Consider the following 22333-nt stretch of genomic DNA (forward strand, 5'->3'; position numbering starts at 1 on the left):
TTCACAGTCTACAGCACATTAATCCTGGCTAAAATCCACAAGCCTCCGAGCTTTGACCATTGCTTCTCCAATGCAAATTAAACGCTTTGTTCCTGAGAAATTTTCAAAGTCAGGCGGATCCTTTTATAGTTATTAGGCAACAGTTAATTTCCCTAATTACTGACTTGCCCGTCTCCCTGCGTCCAGCTGGCCTTGCCTCTTAAAGCGGCGTCTATTCCTGACATCTAACCAACAATTCTCCAAGTTCTCGTCTCCACTTGAAGATTCTCTTAAAACTTCTCTGTCAGCCATTCCCGGCTGATGATCAGATACTGAACCAGAGGAGGTCGAAGGTCCTGACCATTCTACTAAATCAGGTCTGTCCTCTCTTGTCACGTCCATCTCCTTCTCCTGATTACCATTCTAATCACTGAGCCATGCTGGCTCATATTTCTTCTGCCATGTCCTCCTCACTTGAGCTCATATCAGTGCCACAGGAGCTGAATCCAAGTCCGGAGCCACAACACTATCCTCACCACAGGGCCCTTCCCTGGGTCTGACGATCTGGATGCGGTTTCAAGGGAAACGTTTATGAAAGTCCCGAATCATATCTGGAGCATGAACCGCAGACGCATCCCTCCATGAGCAAATTTCGAGTCATCCACTCTCCTCTTGACTAAATACTGGAAACGACCCTTGAGCCAACGCATAACCAATAACGCTGACCACCGTGTCATCAACAGCAGCCTCCTCAGGGGGCGTCGATGAGGGAGTCGTACCAGCAGAATCACGCAGATGACACCGGAGAATCAGGAACCAAAGAGATTGATGGAAAACAGGGTGAATGCGCATAGAACTTGGCAAAGTGAGTCGGTATGCCACAGGGTTAATAACCGCCTCAATCGGGAAGGGACCAATGAAATGATGGTCTAGCTTCCTAATAGGGCGATTGATCCTCAGATGTTTTGTGGATAACCACACCTTATCACCCACAGCTAACGGAGGCGCTGCTCGACGTGATCGGTCCGCGAACCATTTATAATCGCCTTTTGCCCTGTTAAGTTGTTGTACTACTAAACGGTGGACCGCTTGTAGTTCTTCCAGAAAATCTTGGGTCTCAGGAACCGGGAATCCATCATCGTTAATGGGAAGAAGCGCGGATGATAACCCACATTCGCAAAAATGGCGTGACACGAGTGGAGGTGTGCTGCGAGTTGTTAAAAGCGAATTCTGCTAATGGGAGATATTTCGCCCAATCATTTTGTCGCAGATTAACGAAACACCTCAAATATTGGGTAAGAATACCAATCACCTTCTCCGTCCCACCATCAGTTTTCAGATAGTGCGCTGGCGCTAAGCATACTTGAACTTGTAGCGCCGCCATTAACTGTTTCCAAAATTGCGCCGTAAACTGAACCCCATGATCAGAAACCACTCTATCCGGCAGTCCATGCAGACGAAAGATATGCTGCAAAAATAGCTGGGCCATAGTATGGGACGATGGCAATTCAACAGGGAATGAAATGAGCCATTTTAGTCAGCATATCCACTACCACAAGCACCATCGTGAATCCCACGAAGATGGTAAGTGCATAAAAGTCCATGGAGATCGCTCCCCATGGTCTGTCCAGAGTCGGCAATGGTTGAAGGAGTCCAGGGGCGCACCCGACGCCCTTTCGCTTGCCTACACTGAATGCAAGAAGCGACGTAAGAGGACACATCATGGCGAACCCGAGGCCACCAAAAAGTCCGGTGACTAAATGCAATGTTTTATGAAATCCAAAATGACCAGCAGCCAGGGTTATCATGACATTGTGTCATGATGAGAGCTCTCAACGGTCTGGTAGGCACATATAACAAACCCCGATGTCTGAGCAGACCTTCTTCAAAAGACCATGGAGAATCAGGTCCAACGTCCCCACATCTCTGTTGCGTCCATGCATCCAAACGTTGCGCCTCCCGTAGGCGAGCCGCAAATCTACCGGATCTTGCAGTACGGCCAAAGATTCCGGTGGTAACACTGTTCATAAAGGAAGAGGATCTTCGGAGCAAATATACTCAGGCTTCCGAGACAACGCGTCTGCCCTCCGGTTCTGTCCACTTGGAACATAAATAATGGAGAAATTGAATCGAGCGAAAAACAACGACCATCGAATCTGGCGTTGATTCAATTTCCTAGCTGTGGTTAAATGTTCCAAGTTTCGATGATCCGTCCAAACCTCTACCTTGTGCCGAGCCCCCTCTAAATGATGTCTCCAAGTCTCGAAAGCAGCCTTAATGGCCAACAACTCCTTTTCCCAGATGGTGTAATTGCGCTCTGAAGCTGTGAGCTTCCTAGAATAGTATGCGCAAGGGAAAAGAGGTGCGCCATCCTTTGAAGCTTGTAATAATACTGTTCGATAGCGACATTAGAAGCATCTGTCTCGACCACAAATGGACGATTCGGATCAGAATGCCTCAATATCGGTTCGGCTACAAATGCTTTCTTTAAAATGTCAAAAGCCTGTTGTTGCGGAGGCCCCCACACAAACGGAACCTTCTTACGAAGGAGCTGAGTTATAGGGTCCATTACTTTTGCAAAGTCCGGAATAAAAGTTCGATAGTAGTTGGCGAATCCCAAAAGTCGTTGTAGGTCCTTGACTCAACGAGGAGCTTCCCAACTACATAATGCCTCAACCTTTTTGGGTCCATAGCAATGCCTTCAGGAGAAATGATGTGCCCTAAAAACTCTATTGACGACCAAAAAGAAACACTTCTCCAGTTTCGCGTAGAGTTTATGCTCCCAAGACGCTGAAGCACTTGACGAACCTGCTGAAGATGTTGATCTCTGACCTAGAATAAATCAAAATGTCATCCCAAATATATGACAACAAACTTATCCAGCATGTCTCGAAAAATATCATTCATCAAATGCTGGAATACAGCAGGAGCGTTGGTCAGGCCAAATGGCATGACGGTGTACTCGAAATGACCATAACGAGTGCCAAACGCCATCTTCCACTCATCCCCTTGCGCATCCGAACCAGATTATAGGCCCACACAGATCTAGTTTAGTGAAGATAGTAGCCTCCCGCAACCACTCCATCAATTCCGGAATGAGCGGCAAGGGATAGCTATTCCTCACGGTGATAGAGTTCAGGCATCTATAAGCACAACAGAGACGAAGTTCTCCCGACTTCTTCTTAACAAAGAGAATGGGCGCCGAAAAAGGGGATGACGAGGGTCGAATAAATCCCGAGCTAAGTTTTTATCTAAAAACTCTCGAGTGCAACTAACTTGGCTCTGACAAGGAATATAACCTCCCTTTGGCAATGGAGCGCCCGGTATCAAGTCCAGAGGACAATCATAAACACGATGTGGTGGTAATCGGTCTGCCTCCTGTTCGCTGAAAACATCGGAGAAATCCGACAGTTCCGAAGGAATCGAGACAGCAGGAGCGGCGATGTTTTGGCCCACGCAGACATGCCTCAGGTGGTCCACACATTGTAGGCTTGGAAAAGAAATGGTGTTCTGCGCCCAAGCCACCAACGGATCGTGCAAACGCAGCCAGGATACTCCGAGCACAAAGGGAGATGGAGGTTCGAGGTGACATAAAAACTTATCGCTCCTCATGATCCCCAATAAGCATGCGTACTGGCTGGGTGGCAAAGCGAATAGGTCCCGACTTAAGTTCACGCCATCTACGGTTTCCACCTTCATGGGGGATTTACAGGAATTAATGGAACTCCAAAATGTTTCACAAAAGCACAGTCCATAAAACTGGTTGTAGCCCCTGAATCCACCAGCGCCACAGCGGGAATTCCCTCCTTCTGGGACTGCAAAAATATACGAGTGTCCAACAGTAAATGCCAGGAGGACCAGGATTTACTTCGGCAATTTGGGATGGGGTGTAGGTTGTGCCCGACCTAGGGTTTCTCCGAGGTTGGGCCCACCCCATTTCCCGACAGACCAGGAGTGGTTTCGGGCACCGGTCTACGAGTCCCTCTCCGAGTACAAGCCTTTGCAAATGTCCCGGACCCCGCAATAAAGGCACAAGCCTTCCTGGAACCTTCTCGAATGTTCTCGCGCTGTTAAGCGAGGGCGGAGTGCGCCTATCTCCATCGGCTCCTCTGCTTGAATCTTGGGTTGAAAAACTCTCATAGGCGTAATGCGTGTGTGAGGAAATACAGGTGCTTCCACAATGGTCCGTTTATTCCCACGTTGCTGTAAGCGAGCTTCAAAACGCAAACATTGGATTATTAATGCATCCAAAGTTGAAGCCCGCTCTGCATGGACTAGCTCATCCTTGATGGCATCAGACAAGCCTTCCTGGAATGCAGCCACATGAGCCGGTTCGTTCCAGTTAGAGTCCATGCACAACAAACAGAATTCTGCAACGCACTCTTGCAGGGAACGTTTTCCTTGATTAATGTCCATTAACTTTCTGTCCACAATTTGTAATTTAATTGGGTTCTCAAACATTACTTTCATTTGTTGAAGAAACCCTGAAATTGTCCAATAATGGGCTATCTTGCACTAATAAGGAGTAGCCCATTTGGCAGCCTGCCCAGTTAATAAACTAATTATAAATCCCACCTTAGCCCGGTCGGTTGGGAATTCTTCAAGCCTCACAGAAAAATACAGTTGGCACTGACCCACAAATGTCGAAAACATGTCCGTTTGCCCAGAAAATTTTTCTGGCATAGCTACCGGGCTTTTTCTCAAGGGAGGGGCAGGGGAGCAGCAGCAGCAGTACCTTGTAAATTGGTAACATAATTCAACAATTGAGTTACCTGATTCTGTAACGTTACGTTACTCTGAAGTAATTGATTAATCTGTAGTTGTTGCTGCTCCACCAATTGTTGCAATTGGTTTGAATCCATCATTGCAAAGATGGTCTGTTGGGTCAGGAACAAAAATGTTATGTCCCACCTTCAAAATCAAATAAGCAACGCCGAAAGCATTCGTCCTCAAAAGCAAAACAAACGAAGAGGAGTTTCAGAAGATAACAGCTGCTATTATTCACAGTCTACAGCACATTAATCCTGGCTAAAATCCACAAGCCTCCGAGCTTTGACCGTTGCTTCTCCACGTAAATTAAACGCTTTGTTCCTGAGAAATTTTCAAAGTCAGGTGGATCCTTTTATAGTTATTAGGGCAACAGTTAATTTCCCTAATTACTGACTTGCCCATCTTCTGCGTTCCAGCTGGCCTTGCCTCTTAAAGCGGCGTCTATTCCTGACATCTAACCATCAATTCTCCAAGTTCTCGTCTCCACTTGAAGATTCTCTTAAAACTTCTCCGTCAGCCATTCCCGGCTGATGATCAGATACTGAACCAGAGGAGGACGAAGGTCCTGACCATTCTACTAAATCAGTTCTGTCCTCTCTTGTCACGTCCATCTCCTCCTTCTGATTACCATTCCAATCACTGAGCCATGCTGGCTCATATTTCTCTGCCATGTCCTCCTCACTTGAGCTCATATCAGCCACAGGAGCTGAATCCAAGTCCGGAGCCACAACACCTTAATATACACTTTAGCGCTTGCCAGTGACGTTCATTTGGTTCAGCATTAAATCTCGCCAATTGATTAATGCCATAAGCAATAATAAGCAATAAGCAATAATAAGCAATAATAAGCCTTGACCAATTACTTATATATGATAAACTACCAATTACTTATATATGATAAACTACCTATTAATGACTGATAAATAGTCTTATCAAATTTTGAACTTTGAGCATCAGTATGACAAAATTCAGTATGACAAAATTCCTGACTCATTGGAGTTTTTGCCGGTTTACAAAGTTCCATTTTATACATTTTTAGCAATTGGTATATTTTATCTTCTTGTGATATCTTAAAGCCACTATTGGTTTTGTTTATTGTCAATCCTAAATACTGTCTTATTTCTCCTAAATGCTTTAATTTTATCCTCTTACTTAATAATGATATTATCTCAGTAGCTTCATTATTAGTTTTTGTTATTAAAGCAATATCATCTGTAAACAACAATAATAATGATACTATGCCATTTGTCTCTCTCTTGAATAAACATGGATCAGCTAAACCTGCTTTAAACGCTATATTGCTTAACTCTTTTACAATATATTGGTTCCATTCATAACCAGATTGTTTCAATCCATAGAGACTCTTTTTCAGTTTCCAACAGTCATTATTATTTTTATCATCTTTAATACCTACTGGTTTTCTTAAATATATAGTGTGCTGCAATGGTGCATGCAGATAGGCAGTTTCTACATCTAAATGATTTATAATATAATTTTTCTTAGCTGCCCACACTAAAGCTGCTCTCAAGGTTATTGCCTTTAAATTTGGTGCAAATACTTCATCATAATCACATGCAGTTTGATTAAATCCTTGAGCTACCAACCTAGCCTTATGGGTAACAGTCCCATTTTTACCAGTTTTTAACTTAAATATCCATTTGCAGCCAATGGACTTTTCACCTGGAGGTAATTTGGCATTTTCATAAACTTTCATTTCCTTTAATGAATTTAACTCCTTTTCCATTGCCTTTTGCCAATTCTCCTGATCCTTTGCAGGATACATTCTAAGTTCTTCGACACTAGTTGGAACTTTACTAACTTGGCAAACTACACTTGCTTGATACCTATCAGGTGGTCTGGTTACACGTGTAGAACGTCTAGGTATTACAGGGCTTACAGGTGGACTTTCATGTTCTACCTGTTCCTGATTATCTATTTCTTCCTGTTCTGGTATTTCTTCCTGTTCTGGTCCTATATGCTCTTCATGTACTTCCTCTTTAATTGCGCTCTTCTTATTACTGATTTGTTCTTTTGGTCTTTTGTAGGGTTCTATAATTACTTCCTTACTTGAATCTTGCTCCAGTTTTTCCCATCCTACATGTTCCAGGAATTGTGCACTAGCACTACAGTAAACTCTAGATGTACCTTTTTCCCAGAATCTGTATGATTTATGATTAGATTCATAACCTACAAAAAAATAACCTTTTAGCCCTATGTTGCCCTTTCTTTCTCAGTTGTGTAGGGATATGCACCCATGCTGGTGCTCCAAATGTGTGCATGTAGCTTAGGTCAGGTTTTCTGCCATGCCACCGTGTGAATGATAATTCACCAGTTGTTGAGTTAACAACATTATTCAATATATGATTACCACACATTATTGCTTCTCCCCACAAAGTTTCAGGTAATCCTCAATCTGACAGCATAGTACAAGCCATTGCTTGTAATGTTTGGCCTCGTCTCTCAATAAAGGCATTATGTTGTGGCCTATATGGTGCAGACTTTTTATGTTCAACACCTGCCATCTTCAGTCTATTTTGGAATTTATTGTTTATAAATTCCATACCATTATCAGTGATAAGAGTTACTAATTTCCTTTTATTTTTCTTTCAGCGAATTTAAGCCAATTAAAGAAATTCTGATATGTTTCTATTTTGCTTTTCATTAGATAACAGAAACCATATCTGGAATAATGGTCCATTATACTTAGTATGTAACGAGCACCTCCCACACTTGGTTTTTTAGGACCTATAATATCAGCAAATACTACCTCTAGAGGCTCCTTTGTTTTAAATCCATTAACTCTATTTGCTGGTATCACCTTGCTTTTCTCTTGACTACAAGTATTGCAGTGCAAATACTTACTGCAAGGTTTCAGTTTTATACCCTTAGATAGTTCTACTGTTTGTTTAAGCATTTTAAAATTTATATGCCCTAAACTTCTGTGTAACAGATGTATGCACTCAACATTATTATAAACTGTGTTAGCCACCTCTAAATTATCATTTAACACATACAATTCACCTCTTAAAGTTGCAGTCACTTTTTTACCTTCTTTTTCAATTATGCAATTGTCTCCCTAAAGGTAATTACATAACCTAGTTTAACCAAAACTCTAACTGAAAGCAAATTAAACTTAAGCTGTGGTACATATAACATTTTTACATTTTCTTTTATGCAAGAACAATATGCTATACCTTCACCTTTAGCCTTAAGTTTCCATCCATTAGCTAACGATATCTGCTGTGAACTCGTGGACATCTTAACAAATCTTTTCTTATCTTTCGTTATGCAGTGCGATGCTCCACTATCTACCACCCATAAATTATTATTCACAGTTTCGTTGCTATACATGGCTAACTCTAAGCATTTCTTATCCCTTTGATGCCTTTTAGCATTCTGGCTGGCTTTTTGGCTTTTTCCTTTCTTGCAGAATATAGCCAAATGTCCTTTTCCTCCACAATTAAAACATTTTCTAATTGTATACGCTGACGAAGATATTTTCTCTTCTTCACATTGTGGTTGTTCCCTTCTGAGTTGATCCCTTTCAAAACTTCTCCTGGCTTCTTCAATTAATCTGCCAGTAATGTCAGTTAATGTAAGGTTATCTTTTGGCAGAACTTCAAGTGAAGTTACGTAGTCATCGTAGCTCTTATCTAACGAAGACAAAATGATATAAACTTGGTGTAGTTCTGTGAAGATAAGTTCCTTTTCATGCAGTTCTTGAAAAATTCTCTTCATAGAGTTTATATGATTCAGCATGTCTCCATTCTTTTGAAGATGTGTTCTAAACAGCTTCCGTGTAAGATTTATATGTGCTCCTACGCTGTCTCGAACATAAATCTTCTTTAAATTCTCCCAACATTTCGCAGCTGTTTCTTCTCCACGAATATGGACAAGCTGTTGGTCAGAGAGTGTCAGTCCTATTATACAGAGAGCTTGCTCATTCTTCAATTGATATTCTTGTATTTTCTGGGCATCATCCTCATCCTCCGGATCCCATGCATCTACTTCTGGTGGGTTTTGTATTATATTCCACAAACCTTCTCTTCGTAGAAGTAGGCTGCATTTCATAGACCATGAAACATAGTTTGTTCCATCCAGTTTGGATATTAGAGACAAACTTTGTAAATTGACTTGTGCCATCTTTCTCTGGATATTAAACTATAATTAATAAAACAATAAAAGCCGAGGCAAACAGTGAGCTCTCTTGCTCCCTCTTATGGTGATTTTACAACCGCACCCAAAAACTTGGTTTACAGTTTAAAGTGATACACACAATCATAGTCTATATATATTATTTTACCCAAATAAGTTAGGTAACCAATGTTATCCCTAACAACACTGAGATGGCAGGAAGAGCCAACACCCCAGAAGACAAACTCAGGGTCCAAAAAGATCTTGACATACTTGATCAACGGGCCCTATCCAACAAAGAGTACATAGGAGGGCAACTAAGATGATTAAGGGCCTGGAGAGTAAAACATACATATAAAGAGTGGTTGCAGGAATTGGGTATGTCTAGTCTAGAGAAAAGACAGACTAAGGATGATATAATAACAGCATTCCAGTATTTGAGAGGCTGCCCCAAAGAAGAGGGGAGTCAACTCATTTTCCAAAGCACCAGAAGGCAAGACAAGAAAGAATGGGTGGAAATTAATCAAAGAGAGAAGCAACCAGGAATTAAGGAGAAATTTCCTAACAGTGGGAACAATTAACAGTTGAAGAGCTTGTCTTCAGAGGGTGCTTCATCACTGGAGGCATTTAAGAAAAGAATGGACAGCCACTTGTCTGAAATGGTATAGGGTCTTCTGTTTGAGTGAGAGGTTGGACTAGAAGACCTCCAAGGTCCCTTCCAATTCTAATATTCTGTATTCTGTAAGTCATTCTGAACATGGAAATAGGAATGTGGAAATGAACCAATGAAGACTGTTCATCACCTAAGTCATCATATACATTTCTCTGTTTACATTCAGAAGGTGCCCTTTGCCAGGTGTGGCATGAAGAGGTACCAGGCAGGAGAGAGTAGAAGAGTTCCAGAGGGCCAGCAGGTTTGCTGCTACCAATGTGACCCTTGTCCAGAAGGGACCATTTCTGATCAGACAGGTAGAACAAAGAACCTCCGGAACTTCCTTCCATTGTAGGTCTTCCTGGGATAAAGAACCTAGGACTATCAGGCTTGGAGGTCCTGACTGCAGTGAACATTACGGCCTTTTATTTGATGAGCTCCTTTATAGGTTTTTAAAACAATTATTATTAGATGTTTTAGCATGTAGGTATTTCTTTCTTTTTTAATTAATTAATTAATTATACGCCACCCAGAGTCCCACTCTGACGAGAATATGAGCATCGTCATTATTTAATGGCCCCCAAATCCCTTGCAGGGTGGAGTCTGGGCAACTGAATGGAGCTAGCAGAGCGTTTAATGGCTGGATGCCCTTTCTGTCACCAATGCGGAGCTTTCTTCAGTAAATATATTCAGTAGATACACTCTGAACAAAACATGTGATCACAAAACCAGTTGTTATACTGGTGGAATCCCACCCCTATATGTAATGGGTCCTTCTGTCAATCTTATATTGAGGTGCTCTCTGCAGAAAGGAGTCATGACTGAAACATTACATGAGACAGAGATTTTTCTCATGGCAGGTACAGTAGAATTACTTAGACAAAGACTCTTGATTTCAGATGCAGCTCACTTTCATCGCTGCCCAGCAGACCAATATCCCAACAAGGACAAGGACCACTGCATTGCCAAGAAGATCCACTTCCTCTCCTATCAAGAGACCCTGGGATACATTTTGGTTTCTCTCACTCTTTCTCTCTCTGTGATCACAATAGTAGTTCTGACAATTTTCTTTAAGTACCGTGACACACCAATTGTGAAGGCCAACAACCGAGATCTCACCTACATCCTCCTGGTCTCCCTCCTGCTTTGCTTCCTTTGCTCCTTCCTCTTCATTGGTCGACCCGGAAAGCTCACCTGTCTCTTCCGACAATCTGCCTTTGCCATTCTCTTTTCCCTTGCTGTTTCCTCTGTGTTGGCAAAAACTGTCATGGTGGTTCTGGCCTTCATGGCCACCAAACCAGGGAATAAGACAAGAAAGCTCTTAGGGAAACCACTGACCAACTCCATTGACTTAGCCTGTCCCCTGATCCAAGCAATTCTTTGTGCCACCTGGCTGGCAAAGTTGCCCCCATTTCCCAACATGGACTTCCACTCTTTGGTAGGAGAGGCCATCTTGGAATGTAATGAAGGTTCAACTTTGATGTTTTACGCTGTCCTGGCCTATCTCAGTTTCCTGGCCCTCATCAGTTTCACAGTGGCCTTTCTGGCTAGGAAATTGCCCGACAGCTTTAACGAAGCCAAGTTCATTACTTTCAGCATGCTGGTCTTTTGCAGTGTTTGGATCAGTTTCCTTCCCACCTACCTGAGCACCAAAGGGAAGTCCGTGGTGGCTGTGGAGATCTTCTCCATCTTGGCCTCTGGGGCTGGTCTCTTGGCTTGCATCTTTTTTCCCAAATGCCACATTATCCTACTCAGGCCCAATCTTAATTGTAGGGAAAATATGATAAGAAACAAACATCTCTAACTTATGCAGGGATATGCCACTTTTATAGTTTTGTGTATATTTAGAATATCATCTTTAAAATATCATGAAATGAAGGAAGATCGTTTCCATTTTATAATTATTCATCAAATGCTGTGTCTAGTCACAATATACCTCTTGTCTGCAACTATTACCCAGCCTTTTGTTTTCCATGTCTTCCAGTTATCCCCACTAATGTTCAGTGTGTTGTATGGAAATAAAGCCTGATGTTAAAGATGTTTATAATTTCAAGGAGGACATATTCTCATTTTGTTCCTTTTAATGGAAAAATTTTAACATGTTAGTGTTTGAAAGAATTAGGTTCACTATCAGGGCTTTGGAGCATATATGCTGTCAGCTAGCCTGCTGCTAGCTGCTTTAGAAAAGCGGGGGATCAATGGAGGGTTTCATTGCAGCTTTGCATCTATGGCTTGGATTCAAGGCCATTCTTGCTGGCTCTTGTATGTGATAATCTCTGCTGCCTAGTTACAAGGGGGATTGGGCTATACAGATTGTTTCAAGTTGCTGTTTTCCCATGCTTTGCCTTAGAGCTTGCCCGGAACTGCTTGATTTCACTTTCATTGCTAGTAAAAGTCTTTTTCTCTAAATCTACGGAACCAAGGATAAGGCGAGTTGTGAGGCAGGCACATAAGAAACAAGCTGACAAAAAACGTGTGAAGCCAAAAGAGTTTAAAGTAGATGATAGAGTCTACCTGGATGGATGGTAAATATGTCCAGGCACCTAAAAACTTCCAGGTTTTTTCATACAAAATACCCCAACAACGGAGTGAGCTCCTGTTACTTGTCCCAGATTCTGCCAACTAAGCAGTTCGAAAGCATGTAAAAAATGCAAGTAGAAAAATAGGGATCCCTTTGGTGAGAAGGGAAGAGCATTCCGTGCGCCTTTGAAGGCATTTAGTCTTGCCGGGCACATGACCCCGGAGACGTCTTCGGACAGCGCTGGCTCCTCAGCTTTGTAACGGAGATGAGCACCACCCCCTAGAGCCGGAAACAACTTGCACGTTTATGCAAGGGGAACGTTTTTCTTTACTTTGCCTTACCCCAACACACCCTGAAGAGATCGCTGTTCTTCATGGGATGTACTGTGTGTTTTGCATAAATTTCCTCTGTATGGCTAAAGCCTCTGTTATGGGGTGCTGAATGTCAGCTAGCCTGCTGCTAGCTGCCATAGAAAAGTGGGACAGGATCGCGACTTCCGGTTTGTCGGCTTCACGAGCGGCAGGGATTTGCGAAGCTGCGTGATCCCTGCCGCGCTAGCCGTTTTTGGGGCTCCGACCCAGATGGGTACGGAGCTAGGCTGCCCTGCAGGGGCAGCTGAAGGTAGGGGGGATCCGGAGAAGGGTTTGGGGGTTTTGCAGACCCCCTCCCCGGCCGGCAGAACCCCCTTTTCCCAGGACGGTGCAGCGGCGGTCCGTAATGGCCGCCACAAAGAAGCTGGCAGCCGGGTAAGAATGCGCAGGAGGAAGTGGAGAAAGTGCTTGAAAGGAGAAAGTTTTTTCTTGGCTCCTAGGACTCTAAGACATATTTAACAAAATTCCTGAAAAGTATGACTTTCTGAATGATACCTTCGAGAAGAGGAAAAAAGCGGCAGTTTAATGGTGCTGAAAGGATAGCTTACCCTCTTTTTCTACGGAATAAAAAGTGAATATTAAGAAATCTATTTTTTTTTTAGGTGAAAACTGGCTTTAAGCGATGAGTGGGAAAAGAGAGGACTAAAAAAAATATTTGTATGCTAAGACTTTGTTGGAGGAGATGCCTTAAGGATTGAAAGACTAAAATATATTGCAATAAGATTTTAAGAAACAGATTTGGACTTTCTTTTTCTCTGATTGATACTACCCTAGGAGGAGAGAGTGGGAACTCTGTCTTGGTTTGGACTGACTGATAACTTTGGGATTGTCTTATTTTTCCTTTGGAATATTCTGACTGTTGTAAGAGAAAAGAAAAGAAAAGATTTATAATGGCTCCTTCTATTGAGGAACTGAGAAAAGATTATGAGCAAGCAAAAAAAAAATGGTAAAGCTGGTTTGAAAGAAGCCTTCCTTTTTTTAGAAATGGCGCTTATTAACTATCAACAAACATTGCAGCAGATGAAGACAGCAGAAGAAGAAGAAGGAGAGGAAACCATCTTTAATAAATCTCAGAACTCGACCAAGAGGGAAGGAAGAGGGAAGAAGAGAAATAAAGGACTTAAGATTTAAAAAACACTTTAAGAAAGGGAAAAACAAGGTGCAAAATCAATATAAGGATGGTAAACAAAAGGGAAGAGGAATACGACAGAGAAGGGAAGCCAGTAAGGCAGAGGCTAGAAGAAGGGGGGGTAGAAAGGTTTGTTGGGAGAAGAAAGAAAGGAAAAGGTGGAGAAAAGCTACAAAGTTTTGAAATTAAATGGGAAAAAAGGAATTTTTTTAGGGATAAAGGATAAGTATAATTTCTTCAAAGAGATTTTGCAAGGTACATAAGATGATATGGTAGTATTGTATTAGAAATAGAAAACTTAAATGGCTTAAGAGTTGATAAGAGATTAAAAGGTTGAAATGTTAATAATGATTGGTTTTAAAATATAATATGAGGGGAGATTTAGAATATTGAGCTTTAATTAAAGAGTTTAATAAGATTATGGGATTGATGTTATTATAAAATTTTCATTATAGTATTTGTTTTTAATATTTAGATCTATTGTTTAACTATGTATTTAATTATTTTGGATGTATTATTCAGTTAGAATGTACCAAGCAAAATCGGATTGGGTATTCTAAAGATTAATTTGATTAATTTAGTCGGGAGATAGAAAGGCATCATACTCTGATTAGTGATTTCAGGAGAAATTTCTTTCTTTTTAAAAGGAATGAGACAAAGGTACAATAAAGAATGGACAAAAGATACAAATATAATGACTCAAATTGATGATTAATTAAGATAGAATTAAAAAGAGTGAAATATGGGGAGAAGTTAATATAGAAGATTTAGATTGGTAAATAAAATAAGTAATGATATGTAAGATGAGTATGAATACAGTTGAAGTCCATGAAGAAAGAAATACCTGGGTCCAAGTTACTTTCCAAAAAGATCTTTTTTATGTTTTGTGTGTTGTGTATATATGTTTTTTTTGGGGGGGGGAGAATTAATGAAACCTTGCAGAAATATAGAATGAGAATAATGGTAACTAAGTCAGAAAGAAATAGATGAAATAATAATAATAAAATGGAATAAGAGTAAAGAGAAAGAAAGAGAAAATGGATAAGAGGTTTTTGTATGTTTATATGGAAATGGTTTAAAACAGAATTATAGTTTATCTGACTTGTTAAATTTATAATGAAAAAAGGTTTAAATATGTAATGGATAATGACGACTTGTGTGTTTTGAAAAAAATTAATAAAACTTGTTTAAAAAAAAAAAGAAAAGTGGGACAGGATCAGGGAGCAATTTTTCATTGCAAGTTTGCAAGTACGGCCTGGATTTTGTTTATCCCTTCAAGGCCATTCCTGCTGGCTCTTGTATGTGACAGCCTCAGGTTGCCTAGCTACAGGGGGGGGTGTTTGGGGTTGTGCAGTTTGTTTCAAGTTGCTGTTTTCCCACACTTTGCCTCAGTGCTTCCTTTCAGTTTTATTCCTAGTAAAAGTACTTTTCTCTAAATCTATGGAGCCAAGGATCTCTCATTCCTAGAAATGGACAAAGGCAGCCTTGGCATATGCATAGAATCCTGTGGCTGTGTAGAAATGTCTACTACCATTCCATTTTCTTGAGATGAAAGAGTTTAAATCCTCCACCCATCATATTCAGCTGTTGTCCCTCATCAATGTGGGGCAGTTTCCAAGGTGGGATGAGCAAATAACAGCAATAGCGTTTGCAGTATTCTGATTTGACTCTTGTGCCATGTCATCTGTTGGCATTCCTCTATGAGACCTGTGTGCCTAGTTCAATCAGGGCCCCACATCACACTCAAGTTTCATTTATGAGTATGTATTCCCAGCAAGGTTTAAAATGGAGAATTGTTCCTCTCCATTCAATAGGCTTTGGGTACTGGGGCAAAAGTTTGAAAGCATTTCTTGGTCAATCAATAGTTGTATAATTGAATATTGCCAGGGAAAGGATGATACTTGAGCTTGAAATGAGAAGTCCTCACTGAGATACCTTGAAAAATCAGGGTTTTTGGCTCAGAGCCTCTCATCTAGCTAACACTGAATGGAAAGAGCTACAGAGAATGGAGAGATTGCTGATGATGTAAAGCTATTTAACACCAACAACAACACCACTACCCTTCAAAAAGATCTTAACTACGTGTGAGAATGGTCAAAGTGGCAACTTCAAATCTCAACCAACAAATGCTCAGTCTTTCACATTGGGAAAAAAAATCAAAACATAAAATACAAGCTGGATGGACACAACCTTGTAGACAACCCTTAGGCCCAGTACTCTTCAATATCTTCATTAATGACTTAGATGAGGGAATAGAAGGGGAACTTACCAAATTTGCAGATGATACTAAGCTGGCAGGAATAGCTAACACCCAAGAAGATACGCTCAAGATCCAGATAGATCTTGACAGACTAGAACACTGGGCCATATATAACAAAATGAAAATCAACGTAGAGAAAAGGAAAGTCCTACACTTAGGCAAGAAAAACCCAAAGGACACATATAGACTGGGTGAAACCAGGCTCAATAGCAGTAACTGTGAGAGGGATCTTGGAGTCTTAGTGGACAACCAGCTAAATATGAGCCAGCAGTGTGCAGCAGCTGCCCAAAAAGTCAATGCAATCCTAAATTGTATTAACAGAGGGATACAGTCAAGATCAAAGGAAGTACTAATACTACTCTATAAAGCCTTAGTAAGACCACACCTAGAGTACTGCATCCAGTTTTGTTCACCACATTATAAAAAAGATATTGAGACTCTAGAAAAAGTACAGAGAAGAGCAACCAGGATGATTAGGGGACTGGAGGCTAAAACATACAAGGAATGGTTGCAGGAACTGGGCTTGGCTAGTCTAGTAAAGAGAAGGACCAGGGGAGACATGATAGCGGTCTTCCAATATTTGAGGGGCTGTCACAGAGAGGAGGAGGGGGTCAATCCATTTTCTAAAGCTCCTATAGGCCAGACAAGGAATAATGGATGGAAACTGAACAAGGAGAGATTTAACCTGGAAACAAGGAGAAATTTTCTGACAGCGAGAACAATCAACCAATGGAACAGCTTGCCCTCGGAAGTTGTGGGAGCGCCATCACTTGAGACTTTCAAGAAGAGATTGGACTGCCATTTGTCAGAAATGGTGTAGGGTCTCCCGCTTGGGCGGGGGGTTAGACTAGATGACCTACAAGGTCCCTTCCAACTCTGATTATCTGTTATCTGAGTACTCATCTCTAATGATCTAAGTGCCAGAGCCCACTGTAACAACATTACCAAAAAGGCATTGAGAGTTCTTAACCTAATCTTGCATAGCTTCTTCTCTGGTAATATTGTCCTGCTAACTAGAGCATACAAAACATTTGCTAGACCAATTCTCAAATACAGCTCCTCATATACCATATACCACCAGACTTGAAATGTTGGGCTTAGGCAACCTAGAACTACGCCACCTTCAATCTGACCTAAGTGTAGTACATAAGATTATCTGCTACAATGTCCTACCTGTCAATGACTACTGCAGCTTCAACCACAACAATACATGAGCATACAACAGATACATACAAGATAAACAACTCCAAACTCAATTGCAGAAAATACAACTTCAGCAACAGAGTGGTCAATGCCTGGAATACTCTACCTCAGTGATCCCCAACCTTTTTTATGCCGCGGCCCGGTACCGGCATCAGCTGGGCGCCGCGGCCCGGTACCGGCATCTACCCGGAAAAGCTCACCGGAAGCGCTGGCGCCGCCATCTTTTGATGAAAAAGTGCTTTCGGTGAGCTTTCTACCCGAAAAGCTCACCGGAAGCACTTTTTCATCAAAAAGATGGCGGCGCCCAGCAAACCAGCGGCCCGGTAGGACTTGTTCCACGGACCGGTACTGGTCCGCGGACCGGTGGTTGGGGACCCCTGCTCTACCTGACTCTGTGGTTTCTTCCCCAAACTCCAAAAACTTTAACCTTAGACTGTCTACTATTGACCTCACCCCTTTCCTAAGAGGTCTGTAGGGGGCGTGCATAAGTGCACCAATGTGCCTACAGTCCCTGTCCTATTGTTTCTTTTATTTTTCTTATGATGTACCCATTTCATGTATTCATAACTATGTATATACTTATACTTATTATCTTGTAAGCGATTGACAAATCAAAATAAATAAAATAAAATAAAAATAAATATTCATCTTTCATATTCAATTTCATATCTTATCACTATTTTAAATATTCTTCATTAATTTTCCCCTCAAATACTTCCCTCAGGCTTATTTTGTAACTCTCTCATTCATTTCTAAATCTATTGCATATCCTTTTCAAGGATATTTTCAAAATAATGTTCAAAATAATTATACTTATACTTTTATCTGTCCTGTGTACAATTTCAATCCATATTTCAAACATAACAAAGCAAAGTTTCACCTATAGTTGCCAATTAAAATGTGTCACCTTCATTTCTTATAGTTGATTCCCTTTCACATCCCATTAAATATTTTACTTCTAAATTATCCCATTAAACAATTATAATTTCCATCATCTAATAATTATATTATAACATAAATCCCCTTTTAGTCAGATTCTGCACAGTACTTCCCCTTTAAATTACCTCTAAACAATTTTAAGTTTAAAAGAAATAAAAAATAAATAAAATGGATGAAAATAATTAATCAATTCAAATTCATCCTAAAGAAAAAAATGGTATCAATTCCCTTACAATCCTTCTCATAATTCATTTCAATCACATTTTATAAATCCTTAATATACATTAATATAATTCAATTGTATTTTACATATTGTTGTTTTTTATTTGATCTAGCTGTTATCATGCTTTCCATTAAGGAACAATTCCCATTTCATCTTCCATTTTAATTACATATATTTTCCTGTTTTCTACATAATTTCTTATTTCTAAAATATTTATACAATCCCTTATCACCATGCAGACTCCTCTATTTTAGTTGTAATTTCAGCCATTATCTCTGTGTCCATCAATCAAACTATTCCCTTTAATTCTTGTTCATTTCCCATATTTCTTTATTTCCTGATTCTGTTTTTTGAAACTTCTTTTCCCCTTCATTTCCCCCCTTTTCTCACTCCCTCTTTAATGCTTCCTATTGTAATCCTCCTTTCTGCTTTTTCCTTATATTTTGTTTATTTCTCACAATGTTCCTTTTTCTAATTACCTCCTCTAATCTCCAGTTTTTAAGTCCCTTTCCCCCCTTTTTGAGTTTCAAACCTCGTTGTCCCAATTTTTTTTATTAAAGATGGCCTCTCCTTTATTCAAGTCTTCTGCCTCTGGAGCTTTTTGCTGATCCTCATAGTCCAAGACCGCCATTTCCAGAGATTGCAGAACAAAGCCAAACAATTTTCCTTTCACTTGCAATTGTTCCTTCATATTTTTAGTACCATTTTCAGTTCCAAGTAAAGTTCTGCCATCTTTCAACACTTCCCAGTACTTTTAGACAACCAAATTCTATAAGATTGCTTCCCAGAATAAATTTCAATTGTATCCAGGAATAATCCAATGTTCAAAGTTTCCAAAATCATCAAACAATTCCAGAACACTTTTTTCTTGCTTCTTTCTTTGTTACAAAGTTCCAAACTGCACTTTCACCTTCCAGGGGCTCTATTTGATTGTAGCAACATTTCTTTCTTTATTTTTCTTTAAAAGTCTTTTAAAAGTTCACATTAGTTTATTTCAGCATCAGGTGGCACTCTTTAGTATGTCCAAATTTCACCCCCTTTTTTCAGATTTTTTTTTTCCTTCTCTTCTGTACCGCAGCTTTAAAAATATTTTCCTAAGGAATTCCTGCTGCTACCGAAGCCGCGCAAAACCGGAAGCCGCATTCGCTGCCAAGGTGCCCCCGATCTAAATAGGTCTGGGGGCTATGGCTGCCTTGTAGAGGCAGCCGAAGAGAGAGGGGATCCGGACAGAGGTTTGGGGGTAACACAGACCCCCTTTCCAGCCGGAATAACCCCTTTTTCCTGAGGTGGTGGAGCGGCGGTCAGTAATGGCCGCCTCAAAGAAGCCAGCAGCCGGGTAAGATTTGTGCTGGAGGAAGAGGGAAGAGCTGTGGAAGTTGCTTCTGACTGGGATAAAGTTAAGAGAGAGAGTTCCTGTAACCTCGAAGGCTGCTAAGGATACTTTGTTTCTAGAAAGAGATACAAGTGGCGAACATTTTAAAAGAGTAAGATTTTTCTTCTTCTTGCCTTTCACTCTCCTCCCTAACGTGACAGCAGTGGAACTATAAGAGAAATCCGGGAATCTGTTCTGGAGGTAAATGAATATTGAAGGAGCAAGGATTTCTGAATATTCAAAGGGGAAAAAAAAAAGAGAAGAAGAATTTCTTTTTGGCTGTGAGTGGGAAGGGAGAGGAAAATAAAATAAAATTGGAGCAACCTGAAAATAAGGAGAAGACTGCCTAAAACTTTAAAGAGTTAATTTTAAAGAGCTATTCAACAGCAATAAGACTTCCTAAAGATATTTTTTAAAGAGAACTTTTGTGATCAAACTTTATCCCAAAAAGAGAAAGTGGAAAAAGAGAAAGTATTAAAAAGAATCAGCTGATTGGACTGTTTGATGACTTTGGATTTTATGAGAATTATCTCAGACTAAAAGCACTTGGGTGGTTGTTTTGAAAAAAAAATTTCTCTGTACAATGGCATCAGTTGTGGATGATCTAGAACTTATACATCAAAAATATGAAAGAGAAAAGCAAGAAGGGAAAGATGTCTTTGACACTCTTTTTCAGTTTATAGAAATGGCGGTCTGTGCTTATGTAAAATCGTATGAGCAGGATAAAGAAGAAGCCATTTTTGAAGAACATGTGACTTTGGTTGGGGAAGAAAAGAAGGAGGAGAAAAAGGAGAAGAAGACTTTAAGACCTGGGAAAACAATCCAAAAAGAGAAGAATAAGGTGAAAAGAGGATATCGTGTTAGGAAACAACAGAAAGAGGGAAAACAGGATAAAAGGGAGGTGGAGAGACAAGGGGGTAAAGAGAATAAGGAGAAGAAGCAAGGGAGAAAGGAAGGGATGAGAAGCTTTAATAGTGGGGAGCAAAATGCAAAAAAACAAAAGTTTTTTAGAGATAATGGATAGATTTTATTGGAAAAGGGATTCTAGAAAGGTACATAAGATTGCATTTTTATATTTGTATTTAGAAATAATTATAGAAGATTGGAATTAATATGTAATTTAAAATGTGATAAATATTTAGTATAATTTAGTGAAATTTTTGTTAAGAGAGGGGAGTACTTTAATGAAATAATGATTTAAGATCGGTGATGGGGTGGGGAATAATTTTGGAAAGTATAAGAAGTGTTCCCATAATGGTATGATAATTAATTGAAATGTGTAAAATGTCTAAAGATATAAATGATTGTTAACACAAATGATTAGGCTATGTTATAATAGTGAAACTATTCGTGAAATGAGAGGTTTGAAGAAGGAGAGGGGAACATGTAATGTAATAATGATCTATAATATGTGATGTGGGGGATGGAATTAATATGGCAAATAGGTGCTCCCATAGAAATATGTGATTTAATTGATAAGAAATGTGCTAGATGTTTAAGATATGAATAAATATTAATATTAATGAATATATTTGTATTGGTTTTGATGATATTGTATAATGTTAGAATGTACCAGACAGAATCCCAACGTAAGTTATGTATTTTAAATCAAGTATTATAAATATAGGGGAAAGAGACATAGGCGTCATACTCCAATCAGTGTACAGGAGAAGGTTTTTCTTTTTTTTTCTTTTAAGAAGAAAGATAAACGGATAGTTGGAAATAGAACAGACAAAGAATAAATATTATGATTTGAATTGAGAGGAGATAAATAAAATAAAATTGAGAAAATTTAAAAGAAAGGAGAAGCTATATAGAAAAATGAAAATGTAATAAGATATGGAATGGTATGTAAAATGAATATGAATTTGAATGTGTGTCTGTACCAAGAGTTTTGACCCGGGATTAAGCAACTTTCAGAAAAGAGATTTTTTATGTTTTTATGTCTTGAATTTTTCTATGTTTGTATGTCTTTAAAAATTAATAAAAATTTGTTCAAAAAAAAAAATATTTTCCTAAGAGTTCTTAAGTATTTTAGCTCCAGGGTTCCTTACATTCAGATGTTAATCCTGTTTAACCCAGTCACCCAAGCTGTCCTCTTCTTCTCTCTGCTCCTGCATGATCTTGTCCGGAAAGCTCTTCCTCTTTTGTCCCTTTTGGGCTCTTTGGGCCATTTTGGCCATCTCTGCATCTGCCTTCAGAGAGGAGTTTTATGCCTCGGCAAGGAGGGGGAATGTGGCTCCCCTCAACTCAGCTGGCATTCTCCCCTTTCTCCGCCACCTCTACGGGGTGGCTTCAGCCCCAAATAGGTAGATCGTGGCCCTCAAGCGGTGAGCACAAACTGAAACCGTGGATGGTCGTGGATTCAGTCCCTCCTCCAGGGAGCCTAGCTGGAAGACCACATATCCAAAATATTCTAACTTTCACTTTTTTATGGTTTTGATGATTTCCCTTAGCTTTCCCAGGTTGCTTATCACCTCCCCATTTTGTAAATTGTAAATTAAGAAGGCAATCATTTCTTAAAACCTTTATAAAATAATAAGAGAGTCCCCAACTCTGCTGTGATGAGACCAATCAATGCAACTAGCAAGAAGAGCGATAATGTGCCCTACCAGAAACATGCATAACATTTGTTGCTGCTTCAATTTGTAGCAGCTGAAGTTTCTGGATACCCTTTAAGGACAGCCCAATAGTAATAGTCCAAGCAGGAGGTTACCAGGGTGTCCAGCAGGACAGGACATGTAGAGTGCTGCTTAAGTTACCAGAAGCAAAGTTATACA

The 22333-nt window shown here is 40.1% G+C and overlaps 1 protein-coding gene and 1 long non-coding RNA gene across 2 annotated transcripts in view; one reads left to right on the forward strand and one right to left on the reverse strand.

Annotated features, from left to right (window-relative positions):
- LOC148133627 (vomeronasal type-2 receptor 26-like) overlaps positions 1–11339 on the forward strand; it is a 57873-nt gene extending 46534 nt beyond the window's left edge. The window contains exon 7 of the mRNA XM_087952292.1: positions 10488–11339. Coding sequence (XP_087808418.1) covers positions 10488–11339 — 852 coding nt within the window. The remainder of the gene's footprint in view (positions 1–10487) is intronic.
- Positions 1–22333, reverse strand: part of LOC148133624 (uncharacterized) — a 141787-nt gene that overhangs the window by 117690 nt on the left and 1764 nt on the right. The gene's annotated exons all lie outside the window — the stretch shown is intronic.

The sequence above is a fragment of the Notechis scutatus genome, chromosome 1 (genome assembly GCF_049901735.1).
Source record: "Notechis scutatus isolate UNSWTSFEM ecotype Mainland chromosome 1, rNotScu1.2, whole genome shotgun sequence".
NCBI lineage: Eukaryota > Metazoa > Chordata > Lepidosauria > Squamata > Elapidae > Notechis > Notechis scutatus.